Source organism: Coregonus clupeaformis, chromosome 20, assembly GCF_020615455.1.
Source record: "Coregonus clupeaformis isolate EN_2021a chromosome 20, ASM2061545v1, whole genome shotgun sequence".
In the NCBI taxonomy this organism is placed as follows: Eukaryota; Metazoa; Chordata; class Actinopteri; order Salmoniformes; family Salmonidae; genus Coregonus; species Coregonus clupeaformis.
In genome coordinates this window covers 57,560,267-57,586,091 of record NC_059211.1, presented here as the reverse complement: position 1 = coordinate 57,586,091, position 25,825 = coordinate 57,560,267, and the positions used below count along the sequence as shown (strand labels likewise).

The window sequence follows — 25,825 nt, the reverse complement described above, 5'->3', positions numbered from 1 at the left end:
CTTGTTCAGTTTATGTCTCAGTTGTTGAATCTTGTTATGTTCATACAAATATTTACACGTTAAGTTTGCTGAAAATAAACGCAGTTGACAGTGAGAGGACGTTTCTTTTTTTGCTGAGTTTAGATTATCCAATGTAACCTTGTCTATACCCTCCATTATCATGTAAACACATAGCAACCGTTACATGGTCAACCCCGCCATTATCATGTAAACACATAGCAACCGTTACATGGTCAACCCCTCCATTATCATGTAAACACATAGCAACCGTTACATGGTCAACCCCTCCATTATCATGTAAACACATAGCAACCGTTACATGGTCAACCCCTCCATTATCATGTAAACACATAGCAACCGTTACATGGTCAACCCCTCCATTATCATGTAAACACATAGCAACCGTTACATGGTCAACCCCTCCATTATCATGTAAACACATAGCAACCGTTACATGGTCAACCCCTCCATTATCATGTAAACACATAGCAACCGTTACATGGTCAACCCTCCATTATCATGTAAACACATAGCCAACCGTTACATGGTCAACCCCTCCATTATCATGTAAACACATAGCAACCGTTACATGGTCAACCCTCCATTATCATGTAAACACATAGCAACCGTTACATGGTCAACCCCTCCATTATCATGTAAACACATAGCAACCGTTACATGGTCAACCCCTCCATTATCATGTAAACACATAGCAACCGTTACATGGTCAACCCCTCCATTATCATGTAAACACATAGCAACCGTTACATGGTCAACCCCTCCATTATCATGTAAACACATAGCAACCGTTACATGGTCAACCCCTCCATTATCATGTAAACACATAGCAACCGTTACATGGTCAACCCCTCCATTATCATGTAAACACATAGCCAACCGTCACATGGTCAACCCCTCCATTATCATGTAAACACATAGCAACCGTTACATGGTCAACCCCTCCATTATCATGTAAACACATAGCCAACCGTCAGCATGGTCAAGCCTTCCATTATCTCAGCCAATCATGACTAGCCAGGAAGGATCCTGTCTTTCATCCTATATAGCTCAACGCTGTCTCCTTGGCTAAATTAGGCTCATAATTTAACATTTGTGTTAATATTTATGGCTCCCATTGTTTGTAATTAAGATAGTTTGATTAAGTTCACAAGTTCAAAAAGGCATTTCTGCAAAAATTATAACATTTGTTTCAAAGGCCCTCCTGTGAAGTAAGGACTAGCATCATTCACCCCTGTTGGGCTGGTGTGTCACAATTATTAACCCTTCACAACCTCCTGAAAGTGTAACCTTATGTTAGTTACCTATGCTATTCCATAGAATTAGAACTCAAATTCAATGCTTTATACAATAATAATGGGTATTATTAGTTGTAAAACAGTAATATGTCTGGCCCGATTAGTATCATTAGTTGTAAAACAGTAATATGTCTGGCCACACTAGTATCATTAGTTGTAAAACAGTAATATGTCTGGCCCGATTAGTATCATTAGTTGTAAAACAGTAATATGTCTGGCCACACTAGTGATTCGTGGTGGTAGTCTCGGTTCCACACCACTCTCTCACTTCAGTATCTTACCTCGTTATTTACAGATTATCTCATTTTGCTCTTTTGTAGCTTTGGCAATAATGTGTGTTTCTATATCTGTTCGCTCCCCACCCCTTGGCTTTACAGACGCTCCCCACCCCTTGGCTTTACAGACGCTCCCCAACCCCTTGGCTTTACAGACGCTCCCCAACCCCTTGGCTTTACAGACGCTCCCCAACCCCTTGGCTTTACAGACGCTCCCCAACCCCTTGGCTTTACAGACGCTCCCCCAACCCCTTGGCTTTACAGACGCTCCCCACTCCTTGGCTTTACAGACGCTCCCCACCCCCTTGGCTTTACAGACGCTCCCCACCCCTTGGCTTTACAGACGCTCCCCACCACTTGGCTTTACAGACGCTCCCCCCCCCCTTGGCTTTACAGACGCTCCCCAACCCCTTGGCTTTACAGACGCTCCCCACCCCTTGGCTTTACAGACGCTCCCCAACCCCTTGGCTTTACAGACGCTCCCCAACCCCTTGGCTTTACAGACGCTCCCCACCCCTTGGCTTTACAGACGCTCCCCACCCCTTGGCTTTACAGACGCTCCCCACCCCTTGGCTTTACAGACGCTCCCCACCCCTTGGCTTTACAGACGCTCCCCACCCCTTGGCTTTACAGACGCTCCCCACCCCTTGGCTTTACAGACGCTCCCCAACCCCTTGGCTTTACAGACGTTCCCCACCCCTTGGCTTTACAGACGCTCCCCACCCCCTTGGCTTTACAGACGCTCCCCAACCCCTTGGCTTTACAGACGCTCCCCAACCCCTTGGCTTTACAGACGCTCCCCACCCCCTTGGCTTTACAGACGCTCCCCACCCCTTGGCTTTACAGACGCTCCCCACCCCTTGGCTTACAGACGCTCCCCACCCCTTGGCTTTACAGACGCTCCCCACCCCTTGGCTTTACAGACGCTCCCCACCCCTTGGCTTTACAGACGCTCCCCAACCCCTTGGCTTTACAGACGCTCCCCACCCCTTGGCTTTACAGACGCTCCCCAACCCCTTGGCTTTACAGACGCTCCCCAACCCCTTGGCTTTACAGACGCTCCCCAACCCCTTGGCTTTACAGACGCTCCCCACCCCTTGGCTTTACAGACGCTCCCCTCTCCCTGTAGGCTTTACAGACGCTCCCCATCCCTTGGCTTTACAGACGCTCCCCAACCCCTTGGCTTTACAGACGCTCCCCAACCCCTTGGCTTTATAGACGCTCCCCACCCCTTGGCTTTACAGACGCTCCCCACCCCTTGGCTTTACAGACGCTCCCCATCCCTTGGCTTTACAGACGCTCACCAACCCCTTGGCTTTACAGACGCTCCCCACCCCTTGGCTTTACAGACGCTCCCCACCCCTTGGCTTTACAGACGCTCACCAACCCCTTGGCTTTACAGACGCTCCCCACCCCTTGGCTTTACAGACGCTCCCCAACCCCTTGGCTTTACAGACGCTCCCCAACCCCCTTGGCTTTACAGACGCTCCCCAACCCCTTGGCTTTACAGACGCTCCCCACCCCTTGGCTTTACAGACGCTCCCCACCCCTTGGCTTTACAGACGCTCCCCAACCCCTTGGCTTTACAGACGCTCCCCAACCCCTTGGCTTTACAGACGCTCCCCAACCCCTTGGCTTTACAGACACTCCCCCACCCCTTGGCTTTACAGACGCTCCCCACCCCTTGGCTTTACAGACGCTCCCCAACCCCTTGGCTTTACAGACGCTCCCCAACCCCTTGGCTTTACAGACGCTCCCCACCCCTTGGCTTTACAGACGCTCCCCACCCCTTGGCTTTACAGACGCTCCCCACCCCTTGGCTTTACAGACGCTCCCCACCCCTTGGCTTTACAGACGCTCCCCACCCCTTGGCTTTACAGACGCTCCCCACCCCTTGGCTTTACAGACGCTCCCCACCCCTTGGCTTTACAGACGCTCCCCACCCCTTGGCTTTACAGACGCTCCCCAACCCCTTGGCTTTACAGACGCTCTCCACCCCTTGGCTTTACAGACGCTCCCCACCTCTTGGCTTTACAGACGCTCCCCACCCCTTGGCTTTACAGACGCTCCCACCCTTGGCTACAACCCTTCTAATTTAGTGTTCCCTGCGCGCACAACCCATGTGGAATTCCGGGTTTCTGGCAGCGTTTGGAACTGCAGATCTGCGGTCAAGGACGCCGAGTTCATCTCAGTTTATGCTGCCCTTCAGTCCCTAGACCAGGGCTCTCCAACCCTCTACCGTCCTGTAGGTTTTTGCTCCAACCCTAATCCCAAACCACCCCCTCACCCCTACCAACTCGCTCTGAGGGCCCTCCGTTGTCACCTGTTGCTGACGAAACTCTGAGAGTAACTTCAATGGAGTGGCGATGGGATCAATAAACCTGTCAACTTCGGGACACACTCCTGAAGTGTCGGGATAGCACTTCGCTCTGAAGTCTGCAGCCTTGCTGGCTCAGTCGGGATAGCACTTCGCTCTGAAGTCTGCAGCCTTGCTGGCTCAGTCGGGATAGCACTTCGCTCTGAAGTCTGCAGCCTTGCTGGCTCAGTCGGGATAGCACTTCGCTCTGAAGTCTGCAGCCTTGCTGGCTCAGTCGAAGTGGCAATCTGATGGTCTAATTAGCCCATACACCTTCGATAATTTTCACTCCCTCAGCTTTGGGACACTTGTGCAAATGGCGGTGGTGTGTGTGAACGCGCAAATCAAGGGGAAGGGGGTGCTTTGGTGTTCAGCAATGGATCACCCCAGAGAACACTGCTTCTTCAGCTGCTCTTGCTTCATCTGACTACGTGTTCTCTCATAGTTCGAGAGCGTCTGGTTGTAGCGGTGGTGGCACAGGGCTACTCATTTCTCCTAACTGCAGATTTTCTATTTTCTCCCTCCCTCACCTGTCCATCTCATTTGAATTCCATACTGTCACTGTCACTTGTCCACTCAAGCTTAACATTGATGTCATCTATTGCCCACCAGCTGCTCTTAGAGAGTTCTTCAATGAGTTTGACACCTTGATAAACGGCTCAGTACTTATTGTACTGGGCGAATTCAACCTCCCGACGTCTGCCTTCGATTCCTTTCTTTCCACCTCTTACTGTCCCCTCCTTTCCCTTCCTTTCCTCTTTTGACCTTACCCTTTCCACTCCCACTCACAAGGCAGGCAATGCCTACTAATCTCACTGCAACCCCCCTCCAGGTCTCTGATCACTACTTTGTTTCCTTGTCTCTCCATCTCTCCTCCAACCCTACCCACTCAGCCCCTACCCAGATGGTCATGCGCCGTCACAATCTTCACTCTCTCTCTCCCACTACTCTCTCCTCTTCTATCCTATCATCTCTCCCTTCTGCTCAATCCTTCTCCGTCCTGTTTCTGCCTCTTCGACCCTACTCTCCTCCCTTTCCACATCCTATGACTCTCACTCCCCCCTTTCCTCCCGGCTGGCTTGGCCCTCCCCTCCTGCTCCATTGCAAGCTTACAGAACAGGGCTGTGGGCAGCTGAGAGAAAAAACTACTTCCGGAGGAAGTTATCCTTTCACTCCCTTCTCTCTACCTTTTCTTCTTGTCTCAGCTGCTAAAGCCACATTCTATCACTTAAAAATTCAAGCTTCTGCCTCTAACCCTAGGAAACTCTTTGCCACCTTGTCCTCCCTCCTTAATCCTCCACATCCTCCCTCCTCTCTCTCTGGGTTCGACTTTGTCAACCCCTTTAAAAAGAAGGTTGATGACATCTGCTCCTCATTCACTCAGCCTATTGAGTCCACTGGTCCCACTTACACAGAACTACCCTTGACGTCTTTTTCCCCTCTGATGGTGCCGTACTGTATGGCCACCTTTCGACCCAACTTTGCTATTTTGTGATTCTTTTGGCATTTGTCTTTACTTTATTTTCACGAAATGTATCCTCTATTTAAAAAAAAAGTACCGACAAGAACTTTTGAACATCAGTTCGGCAGTTACTTACCCCAATTCCGACATCAACTTCGACTCATCTGCCTTGGGCTCTTTCTTTAATTCCGACCTAATTATCGGGATATCCAAGAGGATTAAGACGAGATTCCCGGCGAGATTAAGGCGAAGGAAAAAGCGGCTACCTCTTCCCTCCATTCTATTGGCCACTTGATATTAAATGGATGACCTCCGATCACGGCTTTGCTACCAACGGGACTCTTGTAACTGTAATATTCTCTGCTTTTCTGAAATATGACTTTTGGACAAGATACCCCCCATGGCTATCCAACTCGATGGACAGCAGGACAGTAGAGTCAGGGAAATCGAGAGGGGAGGGGTTTGCCTCTTCATCAGCAACAAATGATGTGCTGACTCGAGCATAGTGGATGTCTCAACCCATTGTTCACCAGCCTTGGAATAGCTGATGGGCAAATGTCGACCCTTCTACCCCCCGTGGGAGTTTTCAGCTGTTATCGTGACTGTTGTATACATTTCACCTGAAGACAAGTAACATAACAAGCTGGCACTTAACGAACTGAACAAGGCTATAAACAAAAAGGAAAACGTACATCTTGAGGCTGCCTTGTCGCTGGCTATTTTAATTCTGTGTCATTAAGACATGTGATGCCCAACTTCCATCAACACGTCTCCTTCGCCACTAGGGGGAGATAACGCCCTAGACCACTGTTACTCTACCCACAAGCAAGCGTACAAGGCCCTCCCTCGTCCGTCATTCGGCAAATCAGATCATTACTCCGTGCTCTTGCATCCTGTTTACAAGCAGAAGCTCAAACAGGAAGTACCCGTGACTCGCTTCATTGAGAAATGGTCATCAGAATCACCAACAGCTGCACCACTGAGAACATCTTGACTGGCTACATCACTGCTTGGTGTGGCAACAGCACCGCCCTTGATCGCATTGTGCTACAGAGGGTGGTGCGGACAGCCCAGTAGATCATTGGGGCCGAACTCTGCCATCCAGGACCTCTATATCAGGCGCTGTTAAAGGAAGGCCTGGAATACCGTTAACGACTCCAGCCACCCAAGCCATAGACATTTCTCTCTGGTTCCGCCAACAGCCTCCTGAACAGCTTCAATCCCTAAGCCGTAAGACTACTAAATAGCTAACATAATGGCTAAACTGATCTGAGTTGACCCTTGAATTTGTTATTTGTATTTTATGTTTTGCACACTCACAGGACTCTACACGCTGACAGGACTCTACACACTGACAGGACTCTACACACTGACAGGACTCTACACCCTGACAGGACTCTACACACTGACAGGACTCTACACACTGACGGGACTCTACACACTGACAGGACTCTACACACTGACAGGACTCTACACACTCACAGGACTCTACACACTGACAGGACTCTACACACTGACAGGACTCTACACACTGACAGGACTCTACACACTGACAGGACTCTACACACTGACAGGACTCTACACACTGACAGGACTCTACACACTGACAGGACTCTACACACTCACAGGACTCTACACACTGACAGGACTCTACACACTGACAGGACTCTACACCCTGACAGGACTCTACACACTGACAGGACTCTACACCCTGACAGGACTCTACACGCTGACAGGACTCTACACACTGACAGGACTCTACACACTGACAGGACTCTACACTGACAGGACTCTACACACTGACAGGACTCTACACACTGACAGGACTCTACACACTGACAGGACTCTACACACTGACAGGACTCTACACACTGACAGGACTCTACACACACAGGACTCTACACACTCACAGGACTCTACACACTGACAGGACTCTACACACTGACAGGACTCTACACACTGACAGGACTCTACACCCTGACAGGACTCTACACACTGACAGGACTCTACACACTGACAGGACTCTATACACTGACAGGACTCTACACACTGACAGGACTCTACACACTGACAGGACTCTACACACTGACAGGACTCTACACACTCACAGGACTCTACACACTGACAGGACTCTACACGCTGACAGGACCCTACACACTGACAGGACTCTACACACTGACAGGACTCTACACACTCACAGGACTCTACACACTCACAGGACTCTACACACTGACAGGACTCTACACACTGACAGGACTCTATACACTGACAGGACTCTACACACTGACAGGACTCTACACACTGACAGGACTCTACACACTGACAGGACTCTACACACTGACAGGACTCTACACACTGACAGGACCCTACACACTGACAGGACTCTACACACTGACAGGACTCTACACACTCACAGGACTCTACACACTCACAGGACTCTACACACTGACAGGACTCTACACCCTGACAGGACCCTACACACTGACAGGACTCTACACTCACAGGACTCTACACACTGACGGGACTCTACACACTGACAGGACTCTACACGCTGACAGGACTCTACACACTGACAGGACTCTACACACTGACAGGACTCTACACACTGACGGGACTCTACACACTGACAGGACTCTACACACTGACAGGACTCTATACACTGACAGGACTCTACACACTGACAGGACTCTACACACTGACAGGACTCTACACACTGACAGGACTCTATACACTGACAGGACTCTACACACTGACAGGACTCTACACACTGACAGGACTCTACACACTGACAGGACTCTACACACTGACAGGACTCTACACACTGACAGGACTCTACACACTGACAGGACTCTATACACTGACAGGACTCTACACACTGACAGGACTCTACACACTGACAGGACTCTACACACTCACAGGACTCTACACACTGACAGGACTCTACACACTGACAGGACTCTATACACTGACAGGACTCTATACACTGACAGGACTCTACACACTGACAGGACTCTACACACTGACAGGACCCTACACTGACAGGACTCTACACTGACAGGACTCTACACACTGACAGGACTCTACACACTGACAGGACTCTACACACTGACAGGACTCTACACGCTGACAGGACTCTACACGCTGACAGGACTCTACACACTGACAGGACTCTACACACTGACAGGACTCTACACACTGACAGGACTCTACACACTGACGGGACTCTACACACTGACAGGACTCTACACACTGACAGGACTCTACACACTCACAGGACTCTACACACTGACAGGACTCTACACACTGACAGGACTCTACACTGACAGGACTCTACACACTCACAGGACTCTACACACTGACAGGACTCTACACACTCACAGGACTCTACACACTGACGGGACTCTACACACTGACAGGACTCTACACACTGACAGGACTCTACACACTCACAGGACTCTACACACTGACAGGACTCTACACACTGACAGGACTCTACACACTGACAGGACTCTACACACTGACAGGACTCTACACTGACAGGACTCTACACACTCACAGGACTCTACACACTGACAGGACTCTACACACTGAGAGGACTCTACACACTCACGCACTCTAATACTCCAACACACACATAACATGCACACACATTTACACTGACTCTACACACACTCACAAACAATCATCATGCTGCTGCTACTCTGTTTATCATATATCCTGATGCCTAGTTACCTTACCCCTATACATATCTACCTCTATCATTCCAGTATCCCTGCACATTGTTAATATGTGACCGACCGGCTCGATTCGGTCTTATGTAGCAAAATTTGAAATTTTGTTTTTTACATTGGATAAAAGTAGAGACTCAGAGCTAGAAAATGATATATCATACACTACAGTTGAGGAACAATGGGAAAGTAATTCTGCTTTGAAAGTTGATAAACTTGTAACCTCCCTTTTGAGAAAATGGCCTTTGAATGTTTTGGTACCGACTGGAGAGCTCTTCTTTGTCTACACCCATTCAGCATCGTTCTCACCCGCTTAAGCTTTAGCACCACCCATCTCTTTAAGGGTTGATCCGAGCATTCTGTCCTAACAACAGCAGTCAAGCACCCAAGCTAACTGGCTAATGTTGGCTAGCTTGCTAGCTACTTCCAGACACAAATGAGAGAACAGCTCACTGACCAATCTACTCGCTCTAGCAGAGCTGGTTAGGCTGTTTTTATGTTATCCAGAGCGTTGGTGACTGCAACTGTGCCGCTGGCAACAATTTACGCTTTTTTGCCCACGTTTACTGACACAGGTCATATTCAACTGGTGTTGAGCGTTCGTAAATTCGTCAGTTATTCTGCGCTCTGGCACACTCAGACGAGAGTGCTCTGAAATCGGAGTAGATAGCCAGAGCGAATTTACCAGCTACGTCTATCAACAGTTGTCGCAGTGACATTCTATTGAAATGGATACTTGCATAGTGGAGTCTTTTGTTAAGACATGTAGCTAGTTAGCTAAACAATTATCCATAATCCCAACTCATGACATTACTACCCTGCATGAATCTGCAGGTAGCTAACCAACCAGCTTGCAAGAAAGGCATTTCACTGTACTTGTGCACGTGACATTAAAACTTGAAAGCTGAAACTCTCTCCAGATGAAATCCTGCGACTAGTGATATCCGGAAGCCCAACAACCTGCTCGTTCGACCCCATCCCCTCCTCCTTTCTCCAGACCATCTCTGGAGACCTTCTCCATTCCTCACTTCCCTCATCAACTCATCTCTGACTACTGGCTGCGACGCTTCTGACTTTCAAAATGGCCAGAGTCCCTCCCCTCCTCAAGAAACCAACACTTGACCCTCTCTGGCGTCAACAACTACAGACCGGTATCCACTGCCTTTGACACCATGAACCATCAGATCCTCCTCGCCACCTCTCTCTCCACCTCTCTTGGATTGCATCCTACCTGGCAGGCCTCTCTTACCAGGTGACGTGGAGATTAATCTGTGTCTGCACTACATCTCCCAGGGCTCGGTTCTAGGCCCTCTTCTCTTCTCTCTATACACCAAGTCACTCTGCTCTGTCATATCCTCACATGGTCTCCCCCTATCATTGCTATGCGGATGACACTCAACTACTCTTCTTCTTTGCCCCTTCTGACACCCAGGTGGCGACACGCATCTCTGTGTACCTGGCAGATATCTCAGCTTGGATGTCGAACCACCACCTCAAGCTCAACCTTAACAAGATGGAGCTGCTCTTCCTCCCTGGGAAGGCCTGCCCCCACTCCAAGACGGTTGCCAACTCCACAGTGTCGACCTCCCAGAGGGCACAGAACCTTGGCATGACAAATCATTTGCCACTAGTCTCACACACATCTAGAATGACTATATATATATGGATGATTCCACTCTCTACATGTCAGCACTCAAAGCCAGTGAGCTCACTGAAATTCTCACAGTCAGTATCAGAATGGGGGATAAATAATGAACTGGTCTTAAATACATCTAAAACTAAAAGCATTGTATTTGGTTCAAAACGTTCTCTTAGACATGAACCTCAACTGGAGTTGTGCATAAAGGGTGTGACCATTGAGCAAGATGAGGAAACTGAACTCCTAGGTTTAACATTGGATGGTCAGTTATCATGGTCAAGCCATATTGACAAAGTTGTTGTGAAGATGGGGAGGGGTACGTCTGTTATAAAAAGACATCACAAAAATCTACTGTACAAGTTGTTCAGGCTCTGGTCTTTCCTGGTTGAGGGTCGACGAGAGATTAACTGCTTCTCTTCCAGTTTTTATGATAAATATTACTGTGATGAAAATTCCAGATTGCCTGCATAGTCAAATAACATACAGCTCAGACACCCATACATATGCCACCAGGGATCTCTTCAGAGTTCCCAAGTCCAAAATGAATTCACGGCAACACACAATATTATACAGATTATTATACACAATATTATACAGATTATTATACAGATTATTATACACAATATTATACAGATTATTAAACAGATTATTATACACAATATTATACAGATTATTATACACAATATTATACAGATTATTATACAGATTATTATACACAATATTACACAGATTATTATACAGATTATTATACACAATATTATACAGATTATTATACAGATTATTATACAGATTATTATACACAATATTATACAGATTATTATACATATTATTATACAGATTATTATACACAATATTATACAGATTATTATACAGATTATTATACACAATATTATACAGATTATTATACAGATTATTATACAGATTATTATACACAATATTATACAGATTATTATACAGATTATTATACAGATTATTATACAGATTATTATACAGATTATTATACAGATTATTATACAGATTATTATACACAATATTATACAGATTATTATACACAATATTATACAGATTATTATGCACAATATTATACAGATTATTATACAGATTATCATACAGATTATTATACAGATTATTATACAGATTATTCCATCTTTACTAAAATGGCTGAGGAGGGCACGTGACATGGTTATTTTAATTTGTTTCGTTTTTAAAGATAATTTCCTGCAATTATTTTCTTTTTTATAGTTTATCATGCTGTTCTTCACGTTTTGCCGTGAGGATGACAGAAAATGTTGCAGTTTTAAAGCTACTTTCCTGCAATTCTACACATTTTGACATTGCTTATGACGTGTTCATGTGCTATATGGGGGGGCCCCCGACCTCCCATGTAAAACAGACAGGTTAAAGTTCACCACACAGGCTGCACTGTTTTCACTTTTCTGATGAAAGTTTGTGCATCAAAAACTGATTGTTTAAACTTTGAATTTGTTTCTTCACTTCAGTTGGATCTATGTTTTGTGTTTGTTCTCCAGACAGAGCTTCAGTGTGGTCAACTTTCTGAAGGGAAAGACCAACCAGACCAACTCCAACCACACAGAGAAATCTCCCCTCATCAGGTTCTCCCAAGATGACAGGTAAGTTAGGTTTTATTGGTTCTCAGAAAGAGCCTTTGGTATCACAGCAGTTCTGTGCGTATGTTGAATTGTATACAATTGACATGCACATGCATGCATACATTTTACAAATGGAGATAAATACCTAATGTTCTTCTCCTAAAAGAGCCAGCTTCTAATCAGCTCCTAGGTGATACCTAATGTTCTTCAACATACCCAAGAAGAATCGAGGCTGTAATCGCTGCCATTTGCTAAGATTTCTAAAAAAAACAATTTTTGCTTTGTCATTACGGGGTATTGTGTGTAGATTGATGAGGGGAAAAAACAATTTAATCCATTGTATAACAAGCCTGTAACGTAACAAAATGTGGAAAAAGTCAAGGGGTCTGAAAACTTTCCGAAAAAACTGTACATTATTATAGCTGTGTTGTCATTATAGATGTGTTGTACATTATTATAGATGTGATGTACATTATTATAGATAGGTCAGATAACTGGGGTCTTTTGTTGTGTTGTATTTAATGTGATTGAATTTTGCAACACATTTGCATCGAGTACATTCACTGTGATGTTTGTTGTTGCCTGTGGTATTTCCAGTGTTGATTAGTTCATTAATTAATTGGTATTATATTTCCAGTATAACGTACATGACGCTGTATGAGGGGGAGGAGACGTGGGACAACAGCAGTATGGAGCTGGAGAGGAGGTGTCGTCTGGGGAGTGAGGTCACTAGCCTGTCACGATCTTCCTCCACAGAGAAAGACGCTCTGGACCTACACCTAAACTTCCAACTCTCCAACAGCCTGAGGTAAGCTCATCTCTCCGTCTCTGTTGCTGTCTTTGTCTCTCACTCTCTGTGAATTTAATTCAATTCAAATAGATTTATTGGCATGGAAATGATATGTTAACATTGCCAAAACAAGTGATATAAACAATCACAAATTAACAGTTAACATGAAACACACAAAAAGTTTCAAACGAGAAAGCCGTTTGAAATGTTAAATTATTAACTATGTAGAAAAAGTCCCGTGTAGCTCAGTTGGTAGAGCATGGTGTTTGCAACGCCAGGGTTGTGGGTTCAATTCTCACGGGGGGCCAGTATGAAAAAAAAAATATGTGTGCACTCACTAACTGTAAATCGCTAAAATGACTAGAATGTAAACATTTAAATAAAAAAAACACAGAAACAAGTGTATCGGTCTGAACCTGTACAGGCTGTCAAGTCTATACGCCCAACTAAATAAAATAGAAAATAGCCTATAAATGAAGAGACGATAGTTTACAGACTAATTCAACTAGTTGGCTCCACTAGGGCCCTCTCAGCAAGTTGGCTCCACTAGGGCCCTCTCAGCAAGTTGGCTCCACTAGGTCCCTCTCAGCAAGTTGGCTCCACTAGGTCCCTCTCAGCAAGTTGGCTCCACTAGGTCCCTCTCAGCAAGTTGGCTCCACTAGGTCCCTCTCAGCAAGTTGGCTCCACTAGGTCCCTCTCAGCAAGTTGGCTCCACTAGGGCCCTCTCAGCAAGTTGGCTCCACTAGGTCCCTCTCAGCAAGTTGGCTCCACTAGGTCCCTCTCAGCAAGTTGGCTCCACTAGGTCCCTCTCAGCAAGTTGGCTCCACTAGGTCCCTCTCAGCAAGTTGGCTCCACTAGGTCCCTCTCAGCAAGTTGGCTCCACTAGGTCCCTCTCAGCAAGTTGGCTCCACTAGGGCCCTCTCAGCAAGTTGGCTCCACTAGGTCCCTCTCAGCAAGTTGGCTCCACTAGGTCCCTCTCAGCAAGTTGGCTCCACTAGGTCCCTCTCAGCAAGTTGGCTCCACTAGGTCCCTCTCAACAAGTTGGCTCCACTAGGTCCCTCTCAGCAAGTTGGCTCCACTAGGTCCCTCTCAGCAAGTTAGCTCCACTAGGTCCCTCTCAGCAAGTTGGCTTCACTAGGTCCCTCTCAGCAAGTTGGCTCCACTAGGTCCCTCTCAGCAAGTTGGCTCCACTAGGGCCCTCTCAGCAAGTTGCCGTGTGTGCGAGAGCGTGTGTTGTCTGTGCAAAAAGTAGAAGTACAAATGGCAAGGGAAAATAAATCAACAGATAAATACAGGCCTTTGGAGTTTACCCTCCAATGGTTACCCTTGTTACTCCAGGTCACACATTTTGCTGCGATGATTTCACACTGCGGTATTTCACCGAACAGATACAGGAGCGTGTCAATATTTGATTTGTTTTCAAATTATTTTGGGGTCCTTGTAATCTGAGGAAATATGTGTCATTTATACCTGGGGCGGCAGGTAGCTTAGTGGTTGTGAGCGTTGTGCCAGTAACCGAAAGGTCTCTGGTTCTAATCCCCGAGCCGACTAGGTGAAAAATCTGTTGATGTGCCCTTGAGCAAGGCACTTAACCCTAATTGCTCCTGTAAGTCGCTCTGGATAAGAGCGTCTGCTAAATGACTCAAATGTAAAATGTTATATTGTCATACATTTGATAGGAGATTAGGAAGTGTAACTCAGTTTCCACCTAATTTTGTGGGCAGTGGGCACATAGCCAGTCTTCTCTTGAGAAAGCCTGTATTTTCTTGAGGCCTATGGCAGCCTCTCTCAATAGCAAGGCTATGCTCACTGAGTCTATACATTTTCAAAAATTTCCTCAGTTTTCTATCAGTCACAGTGGTTAGATAGCCTGTTTAGTGCTAAATAGCATTGAAGTTTACTTTGGGATTTTGTAATGTTTTCCCAATAGGTATATATAATATATAATAGGTCTAATATACAGTCATTTTATCTTTGTTTGGTTATAGTTTGGTGCTGTCCTTTATTGGGTTGGTAGTGGTTAGTGAACTTAGCGTCAGGACTAGCTGGATGAGGGGACATTTCTCTGTGTTCCTCTTGGCATTTCAAGGCTTTGTAGTGATAGGAGTGGGGGTCACTTGTTTTTAGGTGGTTATAGAATTTGATGGCTCGTTTTTGGATATGAATTACAAATGGATATTGGCTTAATTCTGTCCTGCGTTATCTGGGGCTTTTCTCTGTACTCTAAGAATGTTTTTGCAGAATTCTACATGCAAGATTTCAATTGGATGTTTTTCCCATTTTTTAAAGTATTGATTGGTTAGTGGCCCCACACTTCCATATAGGGCAGTTGGTTCAATTGTAGATTTGAATATTTTGAGCCAGGTATTAAGTAGTATGTCAATTTTAATTTGTCTTTTGATAAAAAAAGCCCTTCTTCCTTTCTATATCAGTTCATTGACAGCCAATCAGAAATTACCTGTAGAGCTTGTTTTTTCAGCCCAGATAAACTACATGACCAAAAGTATGTGGACACCTGATCATCGAATATCTCATTCCAAAATAATGGGCATTAATATGGAGTTGGTCCCCCCTTTGCTGCTATAACAGCCTCCACTCTTCTGGGAAGGCTTTCCACTAGATGTTTCAATGGACTTGCTTCCATTCAGCCACGAGAGCATAAGCGAAGTTGGGGTACTGATGTTGGGCGATTAGGCCTGGCTCGCAGTCGGCATTCCAATTCATCCCAAAGGTGTTCGATGTGGTTGAGGTCAGGGCTCTGCGCAAGCTAGTCAAGTTCTTTCACACCGATCTCGACAAACCATTTCTGTATGGACCTGGCTTTGTGCACGGGGGCATTGTCATGCTGAAACAGGGAAGGGCCTTCCCCAAACTGTTGCCACAAAGTTGGAAACACAGAATCGTCTAGAATGTCATTGTATGCATTGTATGCTGTAGTGTTAAGATTTCACTTCACTGGAACTAAGGGGCTTAGCCGAACCATGAAAAACAGCCTCAGACCATTATTCCTCCTCCACCAAACTTTACAGTTGGCACTATGCATTGCGGCATGTAGCATTCTCCTGGCATCTGCCAAACCCAGATTCGTCCATCGGACTGCCAGATGGTGAAGCGTGACTCATCACTCCAGAGAACGCATTTCCACTGCTACAGAGTCCATTGGCAGTGAGCTTTACACCACTCCAGCACATGGTGATCTTAGGCTTGTGTGCAGCTGCTCGGTCATGGAAACCCATTTCATGAAGCTCCCGACGAACAGTTCTTGTGCTGACGTTGCTTCCAGAGGACAGACGATTTTTACGCGATACGCTCTTCAGCACTCAGCGGTCCCGTTCTGTGAGCTTGTGTGGCCTACCACGAGCTCCTAGACTTTTCCACTTCACAATAACAGCACTTCCAGTTGACTGGGGCAGCTCTAGCAGGGCAGAAATTTGACGAACTGACTTGTAGGGAAAAGGTGGCATCCTATGATGGTGCCACGTTGAAAGTCACTGAGCTCTTCAGTAAGGCCATTCTACAGCCAATGTTTGTCAAATCAAATGAAATGTGTTTATAAAGCCCTTTTTACATCAGCAGAAGTCACAAAGGGCTATACAGGAACCCAGCCTAAAACCCCAAACAGTAGCAATGCAGATGTAGAAGCACGGTCGCTAGGAAAAACTCCCTAGAAAGGCAGGAACCAAAGAAGAAACCTAGAGAGGAACCAGGCTCTGAGGGGTGGCCAGTCCTCTTCTGGTTGTGCCAGGGGGAGATTATAAGAATACATGGCCATTATTAAGGCCAGATCGTTCTTCAAGATGTTCAAACGTTCATAGATGACCAGCATAATCAAATAATAATCACAGTGGTTGTAGAGGGTGCAACAGGTCAGCACCTCAGGAGTAAATGTCAGTTGTCTTTTCATAGCCGAGCATTCAGAGGTTGAGACAGCAGGAGTGGTAGAGAGGGAGGGAGGGAGGGAGGGAGGGAGGGAGGGAGGGAGAGGTTCGGAAACAGCAGGTCCGGGACAAGGTAGCACATCTGGTGAACAGGTCAGGGTTCCATAGCCGCAGGCAGAACAGTGGAAACTGGAGCAGCAGCACGACCAGGTGGACTGGGGACAGCCAGGAGTCATCAGGCCAGGTAGTCCTGAGGCATGGTCCTAGGGCTCAGGTCCTGAGAGAGAAAGACGGGGGCAAACAAACCCTCCAACCAAAAAAGGCCTGTGGTGTTGATAGTATCCTAAATGAAATGATAAAATATACAGACCACAAATTCCAATTGGCTATACTTAAACTCTTTAACATCATCCTTAGCCCTGGCATCTTCCCCAATATTTGGAACCAAGGACTGATCACTCCAATCCACAAAAGTAGAGACAGATTTGACCCCAATAACTACTGTGGGACACGCGTCAACAGCAACCTTGGGAAAATCCTCTGCAGTATCATTATCAGCAGACTCGTATATTTCCTCTGTGAAAACAATATACTGAGCAAATGTCAAATTGGCTTTTTTCCAAATTACCATACGACAGACCACGTAGTCACCCTGCACATCCTAATGGACATATAAACAAACCAAAATAAAGGCAAAGTCTTCTCATGCTTTGTTGATTTCAAAAAAGCTTTTTTTTCTGCTATACAAATTGATGGAAAGTGGGGTTGGGGGAAAAACATACAACGTTATAAAATCCATGTACACAAATAAGTGTGCGGATAAAATTGGCAGAAAAAATACACATTTCTTTCCACAGGGCCGTGGGGTGAGACTGGGATGCAGCTTAAGCCCCACCCTCTAAAACATATATATCAACTAATTGGCGAGGGCACTAGAACAGTCTGCAGCACCCGGCATCACCCTACTAGAATCTGAAGTCAAATGTCTACTGTTTGCTGATGATCTGGTGCTTCTGTCCTCAACCAAGGCGGGCTTACAGCAGCACCTAGATTTTCTGCACAGATTCTGTCAGACCTGTGCACTGACAGTAAATCTCAGTAAGACAAAAATAATGGTGTTCCAAAAAAGGTTGAGACACAGTTGCCCTAGAGCACACAAAAAACTGTGCATACCTCGGCCTAAACATCAGTGCCACAGTTAAGTTCCACAAAGCTGTGAACGATCTGAGAGACAAGGCAAGAAGGGCCTTCTATGCCATCAAAAGGAACATAACATTTGATAAACCAATTAGGATCTGGCAAAAAATACTTCAATCTGTTATAGAACCCATTGCCCTTTATGGTTGTGAGGTCTGGGGTCCGCTCACCAACCAAGAATTCACAAAATGGGGCAAACACCAAATTGAGACTCTGCATGCAGAATTCTGCTAAATATTTTTTATTTCACCTTTATTTAACCAGGTAAGCCAGTTGAGAACAAGTTCTCATTTACAACTGCGACCTGGCCAAGATAAAGCAAAGCAGTGCGATAAAAACAACAACACAGAGTTACATATGGGGTAAAACAAAACAAAGTCAAAAATACAACAGAAATAAATATATATACAGTGTGTGCAAATGTAGCAAGTTATGGAGGTAAGGCAATAAATAGGCTATAGTGCAAAATAATTACAATTAGTATTAACACTGGAATGATAGATGTGCAAGAGATGATGTGCAAATAGAGATACTGGGGTACAAATGAGCAAAATAAATAACAATATAGGGATGAGGTAGTTGGGCGGGCTAATTTCAGATGGGCTGTGTACAGGTGCAGTGATCGGTAAGGTGCTCTGACAACTGATGCTTAAAGTTAGTGAGGGAGATAAGTGTCTCCATCTTCAGAGATTTTTGCAATTTGTTCCAGTCATTGGCAGCAGAGAACTGGAAGGAATGGCGGCCAAAGGAGGTGTTGGCTTTGGGGATGACCAGTGAGATATACCTGCTGGAGCGCATATTACGGGTGGGTGTTGCTATGGTGACCAATGAGCTAAGATAAGGCGGGGATTTGCCTAGCAGTGATTTATAGATGGCCTGGAGCCAGTGTACAACGTAAAACACCAAATAATGCATGCAGAGCAGAATTAGGCCGATACCCACTAATTATCAAAATTCAGAAAAGAGTTGAGGAGTGGCTTCCGTCTGGCCACTCTACCTTAAAGGCCTGATTGGTGGAGTGCTGCATAGATGGTTGTCCTTCTGGAAGGTTCTCCCATCTCCACAGACAAACTCTTGAGCTCTGTCAGAGTGACCATCGGGTTCTTGGTCACCTCCCTGACCAAGGCCCTTCTCCTCCGATTTCTCAGTTTGGCCGTGCGGCCAGCTCTAGGAAGAGTCTTGGTGGTTCCAAACTTCTTCCATTTAAGAATGATGGAGGCCACTGTGTTCTTGGTGACCTTCAATGCTGCAGAAATGTTTTGGCACCCTTCACCTGATCTGTGCCTCGACACAATCCTGTCTCGGAGCTCTACGGACAATTCCTTCGATCTCATGGCTTGGTTTTTGCTCTGACATGCACTGTCAACTGTGGGACCTTCATATAGACAGGTGTGTGCCTTTCCAAATCATGTTGACTCCAATGATTCCCACAGTTGTATCTCAGATATCTGACGTCATCAGTGTGCAGCTGAACACTGTATACTGGAAACACTCGGTTTGTTATTTTAACTAAAACATAACCAATCTTTGTTAAACATAAATACCGAACTTGTTTTTGCATGGATTCCGTGACGCCGTTAGCTTTTAACAGCTAGGACCGCTATTTCTTGTCCCGGAATCCTGCTTAACTGACAGGTTAAAGTCTCCTTGATAGAGTCGCTAACCTAGCTAAGCTGCTAACGTTAGCCACCAAGCTAACGACGTTAGACCCAGATGAGTTTTCCAATGGAGCCCGCTTTGTCTGGAGAGGTAAATGAACGGTTCCAGTGCTGTCGCTTTCTTTCGGGACAAACTGGATCACTCATAGTTCCAATGCGGCAATTGTTTGCTTGGAAAACGCAGAGTGGAATGTTTACCTTTTCTACGCCGGTGGCTGGACGGCGTTCGTGCATGTTGGATGCATCTCCGTCTTGTTGTTTGTCGTTATCCGACTGGCCGGTGTTGCCCTGACTTCATTTGCCAGGGGAGCCATCTGCACTAACATAAATAACATGAGAACATCTACTTCTGCTAAGCTTCCCAGTAAAGCAATGAAAACAGGCAAGCTGCCCACTAAAAAAAAAGCTTCAAACTGTAACCAGTGCCTACAACCTGATTCAGGTTATCAGTCAACCTACCAGGGTAGTTACAAACAGCACAGGAATGAAATCATCAACATGTATTGATCACATCTTTACTAATGCTGCAGAAATATGCTTGAAAGCAGTATCCAAATCCATCGGCTGTAGTGATCACAATATAGTAGCCATATCTAGGAAAACCAAAGTTCCAAAGGCTGGGCCTAATATAGTGTATAAGAGGTCATACAATACGTTTTGTAGTGATTCCTATGTTGTTGATGTAAATAATATTTGTTGGTCCGTGGTGTGTAATGAGGAACAACCAGACGTTGCACTTGACACATTTATGAAATTGCTTGTCCCAGTTACTAATAAGCATGCACCCATTAAGAAAATTACTGTAAAAACTGTTAAATCCCCATGGATTGAGGAGGAATTTAAAAATGGTATGGTTGAGAGGGATGAGGCAAAAGGAATGGCAAATAAGTCTGGCTGCACAACCGATTGGCAAACGTACTGCAAATTGAGAAATCATGTGACTAAACTGAATAAAAAGAAGAAGAAACTACACTATGAAACAAAGATAAATGACATAAACAATGATAGTAAAGAGCTTTGGAGCACCTTAAATTACATTTTGGGAAAAAAGGCAAACTCTGCGCCATCATTCATGGAATCAGATGGCTCATTCATCACAAAACCAACTGATATTGCCAACTACTTTACTGATTTTTTCACTGGCAAGATTAGCAAACTTAGGCATGACATGCCAGCAACAAACGCTGACACTACACATCCAAGTACAGTTGAAGTCGGAAGTTTACATACACCTTAGCCAAATAAATTTAAACACAGTTTTTCACAATTTCTGACATTTAATCCTAGTAAAAATTCCCTGTTTTAGGTCAGTTAGGATCACCACTTTATTTTAAGAATGTGAAATGTCAGAATAATAATAGAGAGAATGATTTATTTCAGCTTTTATTTCTTTCATCGCATTCCCAGTGGGTCAGAAGTTTACATACACTCAATGAGTATTTGGTAGCATTGCCTTTATGTAGTTTAACTTGGGTCAAACATTTCGGGTAGCCTTCCACAAGCTTCCCACAATAAGTTGGGGGAATGTTGGCCCATTCCTCCTGACAGAGCTGGTGTAACTGAGTCAGGTTTGTAGGCCTCCTTGCTCGCACACGCTTTTTCAGTTCTGCCCACACATTTTCTATAGGATTGAGGTCAGGGCTTTGTGATGGCCACTCCAATACCTTGACTTTGTTGTCCTTAAGCCATTTTGCCACAACTTTGGAAGTATGCTTGGGGTCATTGTCCATTTGGAAGACCCATTTACGATCAAGCTTTAACTTCCTGACTGATGTCTTGAGATGTTGCTTCAATATATCCACATAATTTTCCTTCCTCATGATGCCATCTATTTTGTGAAGTGCACCAGTCCCTCCTGCAGCAAAGCACCCCCACAGCATGATGCTGCCACCCCCGTGCTTCACGGTTGGGATGGTGTTCTTCGGCTTGCAAGCCTTCCCCTTTTTCCTCCAAACATAACAATGGTCATTATGGCCAAACAGTTCTATTTTTGTTTCATCAGACCAGAGGACATTTCTCCAAAAAGTTAGATCTTTGTCCCCATGTGGAGTTGCAAACCGTAGTCTGGCTTTTTATGGCAGTTTTGGAGCAGTGGCTTCTTCCTTGCTGAGTGGCCTTTCAGGTTATGTCGATATAGGACTTGTTTTACTGTGGATATAGATACTTTTATACCTGTTTCCTCCAGCATCTTCACAAGCTCCTTTGCTGTTGTTCTGGGACTGATTTGCACTTTTCGCACCAAAGTACGTTCATCTCTAGGAGACAGAACGCGTCTCCTTCCTGAGCGGTATGACGGCTGCGTGGTCCCATGGTGTTTATTGTTTGTACAGATGAACGTGGTACCTTCAGACATTTGGAAATTGCTCCCAAGGATGAACCAGACTTGTGGAGGTCTACACATTTTTTTCTTTTGATTTTCCCATGATGTCAAACAAAGAGGCACTGAGTTTGAAGGTAGGCCTTGAAATACATCCACAGGTACACCTACAATTGACTCAAATGATGTCAATTAGCCTATCAGAAGCTTCTAAAGCCATGACATCATTTTCTGGAATTTTCCAAGCTGTTTAAAGGCACAGTCAACTTAGTGTATGTAAACTTCTGACCCACTGGAATTGTGATACAGTGAATTATAAGTGAAATAATCTGTCTGTAAACAATTGTTGGAAAAATGACTTGTGTCATGCACAAAGTAGATGTCCTAACCGACTTGCCAAAACTATAGTTTGTTAACAAGAAATGTGTGGAGTGGTTGAAAAACGAGTTTTAATGACTCCAACCTAAGTGTATGCAAACTTCCGACTTCAACTGTATATCTGACCAAATTATGAAAGACAAACATTGTAATTTTGAATTCCGTAAAGTGAGTGTGGAAGAGGTGAAAAAATTATGACAAGCCACCGGGGTCTGGGGTCTGACAACATGGATGGAAAATTACTGAGGATAATAGCGGACGATATTGCCACTCCTATTTGCCATATCTTCAATTTAAGCCTGCTAGAAAGTGTGTGCCCTCAAGCCTGGAGGGAAGCAAAAGTCATTCCGCTACCTAAGAATAGTAAAGCCCCCTTTACTGGCTCAAATAGCAGACCAATCAACCTGTTACCAACCCTAAGGAAAGTGTTGGAAGAAATGGTGTTTGACCAGATACAATGCTATTTTACAGTAAACAAATTGACAACAGACTTTCCGCATGCTTATAGGGAAGGACATTCAACAAGCACAGCACTTACACAAATAGCTGATGATTGGCTGAGAGAAATTGATGATAAAAAGATTGTGGGGGCTGTTTTGTTAGACTTCAGTGCGGCTTTTGACATTATCGATCATAGTCTGCTGCTGGAAAAACGTATGTGTTATGGCTTTACACACCCTGTTATAATGTGGATAAAGAGTTACCTGTCTAACAGAACAGTGTGTGTTCTTTAATGGAAGCCTCTCCAACATAATCCAGGTAGAATCAGGAATTCCCCAGGGCAGCTGTCTAGGCCCCTTACTTTTTTCCATCTTTACTAACAACATGCCACTGGCTTTGAGTAAAGCCAGTCTGTCTATGTATGCGGATGACTCAACACTATACACGTCAGCTACTATGGCAACTGAAATTACTGCAACACATAACAAAGAGCTGCAGTTGGTTTCAGAATGGGTGGCAATAAATAAATTAGTCCTAAATAGTTTGGTATAAATAATTCACTAAACCCTAAATGCTCAACTCAATCTTGTAATAAATAATGTGGAAATTGAGCAAGTTGAGTTGACTAAACTGCTTGGAGTAACCCTAGATTGTAAACTGTCATGGTCAAAATATATTGATACAACAGTAGCTAAGATGGGGAGAAGTCTGTCTATAATAAAGTGCTGCTCTACATTCTTAACAGCACTATCAACAAGGCAGGTCTTACAGGCCCTAGTTTTGTCGCACCTGGACTACTGTTCAGTCGTGTGGTCAGGTGCCACAAAGAGGGACCTCGGAAAATTACAATTGGCTCAGAACAGGGCAGCACGGCTGGACCTTGGATGTACACGGAGAGCAAACATTAATAATATGCTTGTCAATCTCTACATGGAAGTCTATTCCACATCAGGTAACTGATGCAAGCAGTACAATTAGATTAAAAAAACTGAAAAAAATACACCTTATGGAACAGCGGGGACTGTGAAGCAACACAAACATAGACACAGACACATGCACACACACACACGATAACACACGCACTATACACACGTACACATGGTTGTTGTGTTGTAGATATGTGGTATTGGAGTAGTGGCCAGAGGGAACACACTTAGTGTGTTGTGAATTCTGTAATGAATGTATTGTAATGTTTTTAAAATTGTATAACTGCCTTAATTTTGCCGTACCCCAGGAAGAGTAGCTGCAAAAATGTCTAAAAACCCTTGTAGGTGGACCTATCATAAGAGTCCACTCGAAGCCTACCATCTATGTATCTATGTACAGACCCATCGACAGAGCTGCAGGAGTTGTGACCTGTTTTTGTTGGTTGTTTTGTCATAGTTGTGTCTAGGGGGGCATATTTGGGAGGGAATGCTGTCACCTCCAGGTAGGTGTTTGTCCCCCTGTGTGCTGAGAGTGTCAGGTTCTTGTCCAGTTCTGGCATTTAGGTCACCACAGACTTGTACATGTCCCTGGGCCTGAAAATGGTTGATCTCCCACTCTAGGACGGAGAAGCTGACAAAAATCAAATCAAATTTTATTTGCCACATGCGCCGAATACAACAGGTGTAGACCTCACAGTGAAATGCTTACTTACAAGCCCTTAACCAACAATGCAGTTTTAAGAAAAAAAGTGTTAAGTAAAAAATAGATAAGTCAAAATATTAAAATAATAATATAGGTAGCAGACATGAGGCCATTTTTCTCTGTCTCAAAAAGGCTATATCACCCAGTACACTATATAAAAGGCTATATCACCCAGTACACTATATAAAAGGCTATATCACCCAGTACACTATATAAAAGGCTATATCACCCAGTACACTATATAAAAGGCTATATCACCCAGTACACTATATAAAAGGCTATATCACCCAGTACACTATATAAACTATATCACCCAGTACACTATATAAAGGCTATATCACCCAGTACACTATATAAAGGCTATATCACCCAGTACACTATATAAAGGCTATATCACCCAGTACACTATATAAAAGGCTATATCACCCAGTACACTATATAAAAGGCTATATCACCCAGTACACTATATAAAAGGCTATATCACCCAGTACACTATATAAAAGGCTATATCACCCAGTACACTATATACAGTTTTTTACAATCACTTTGGCACTAATTTCAGAACCTTGACGTCATTTTTCAAAACTCTAGACACAAAACTCAAAACGGTCATCACTTGTAACACAGGCTGTCCAATGTTCAAAACATTGCATTGTGCATTCATATCTTTAAAGAAATCTTGCACTTGCACAATCATTGGTTCAAAAAACAAATTTATTGTGAAATACCAATGAAACGTTAATTTAGATCACCCACACACAAGCAACCGATAGTTTCACTGTGTCATTGTTCGTACGATCATTAAATATTGTAGTACAAAACAGGTGATACATGTTTCATTATGGTACTACATGTAAATACATCCCTGTAAAAGTACTGCAGTAGTAGAGAGAATACCACAGACACAGTGGAATCATTGAACAAAATCTGAAATATATTGATGAAAAACAATACAGTACTGTAAAACATCAAATGCAGTGTTCCTCAACTTGCTTGCTTGTACTGTAAAAAGCAAAACATAGGAGTGATTACTGTACTTCTACATTTTCATCAACTCTGTCTTGTGGATTTGGCCACAGGTTCTCATCTACATCACAATGGATGTTTTCATTAGCCAAACATCTTGGAAAAAACCTTCGGGCATGGCGAAT

General features: G+C 44.6%; 1 protein-coding gene across 1 annotated transcript in view; it reads left to right on the top strand.

The window, feature by feature from the left end:
* oca2 (oculocutaneous albinism II) overlaps positions 1–25,825 on the top strand; it is a 187,140-nt gene that overhangs the window by 16,773 nt on the left and 144,542 nt on the right. The window contains exons 3-4 of the mRNA XM_041838659.2: positions 12,306–12,407; positions 13,024–13,194. Coding sequence (XP_041694593.1) covers positions 12,306–12,407; positions 13,024–13,194 — 273 coding nt within the window. The remainder of the gene's footprint in view (positions 1–12,305; positions 12,408–13,023; positions 13,195–25,825) is intronic.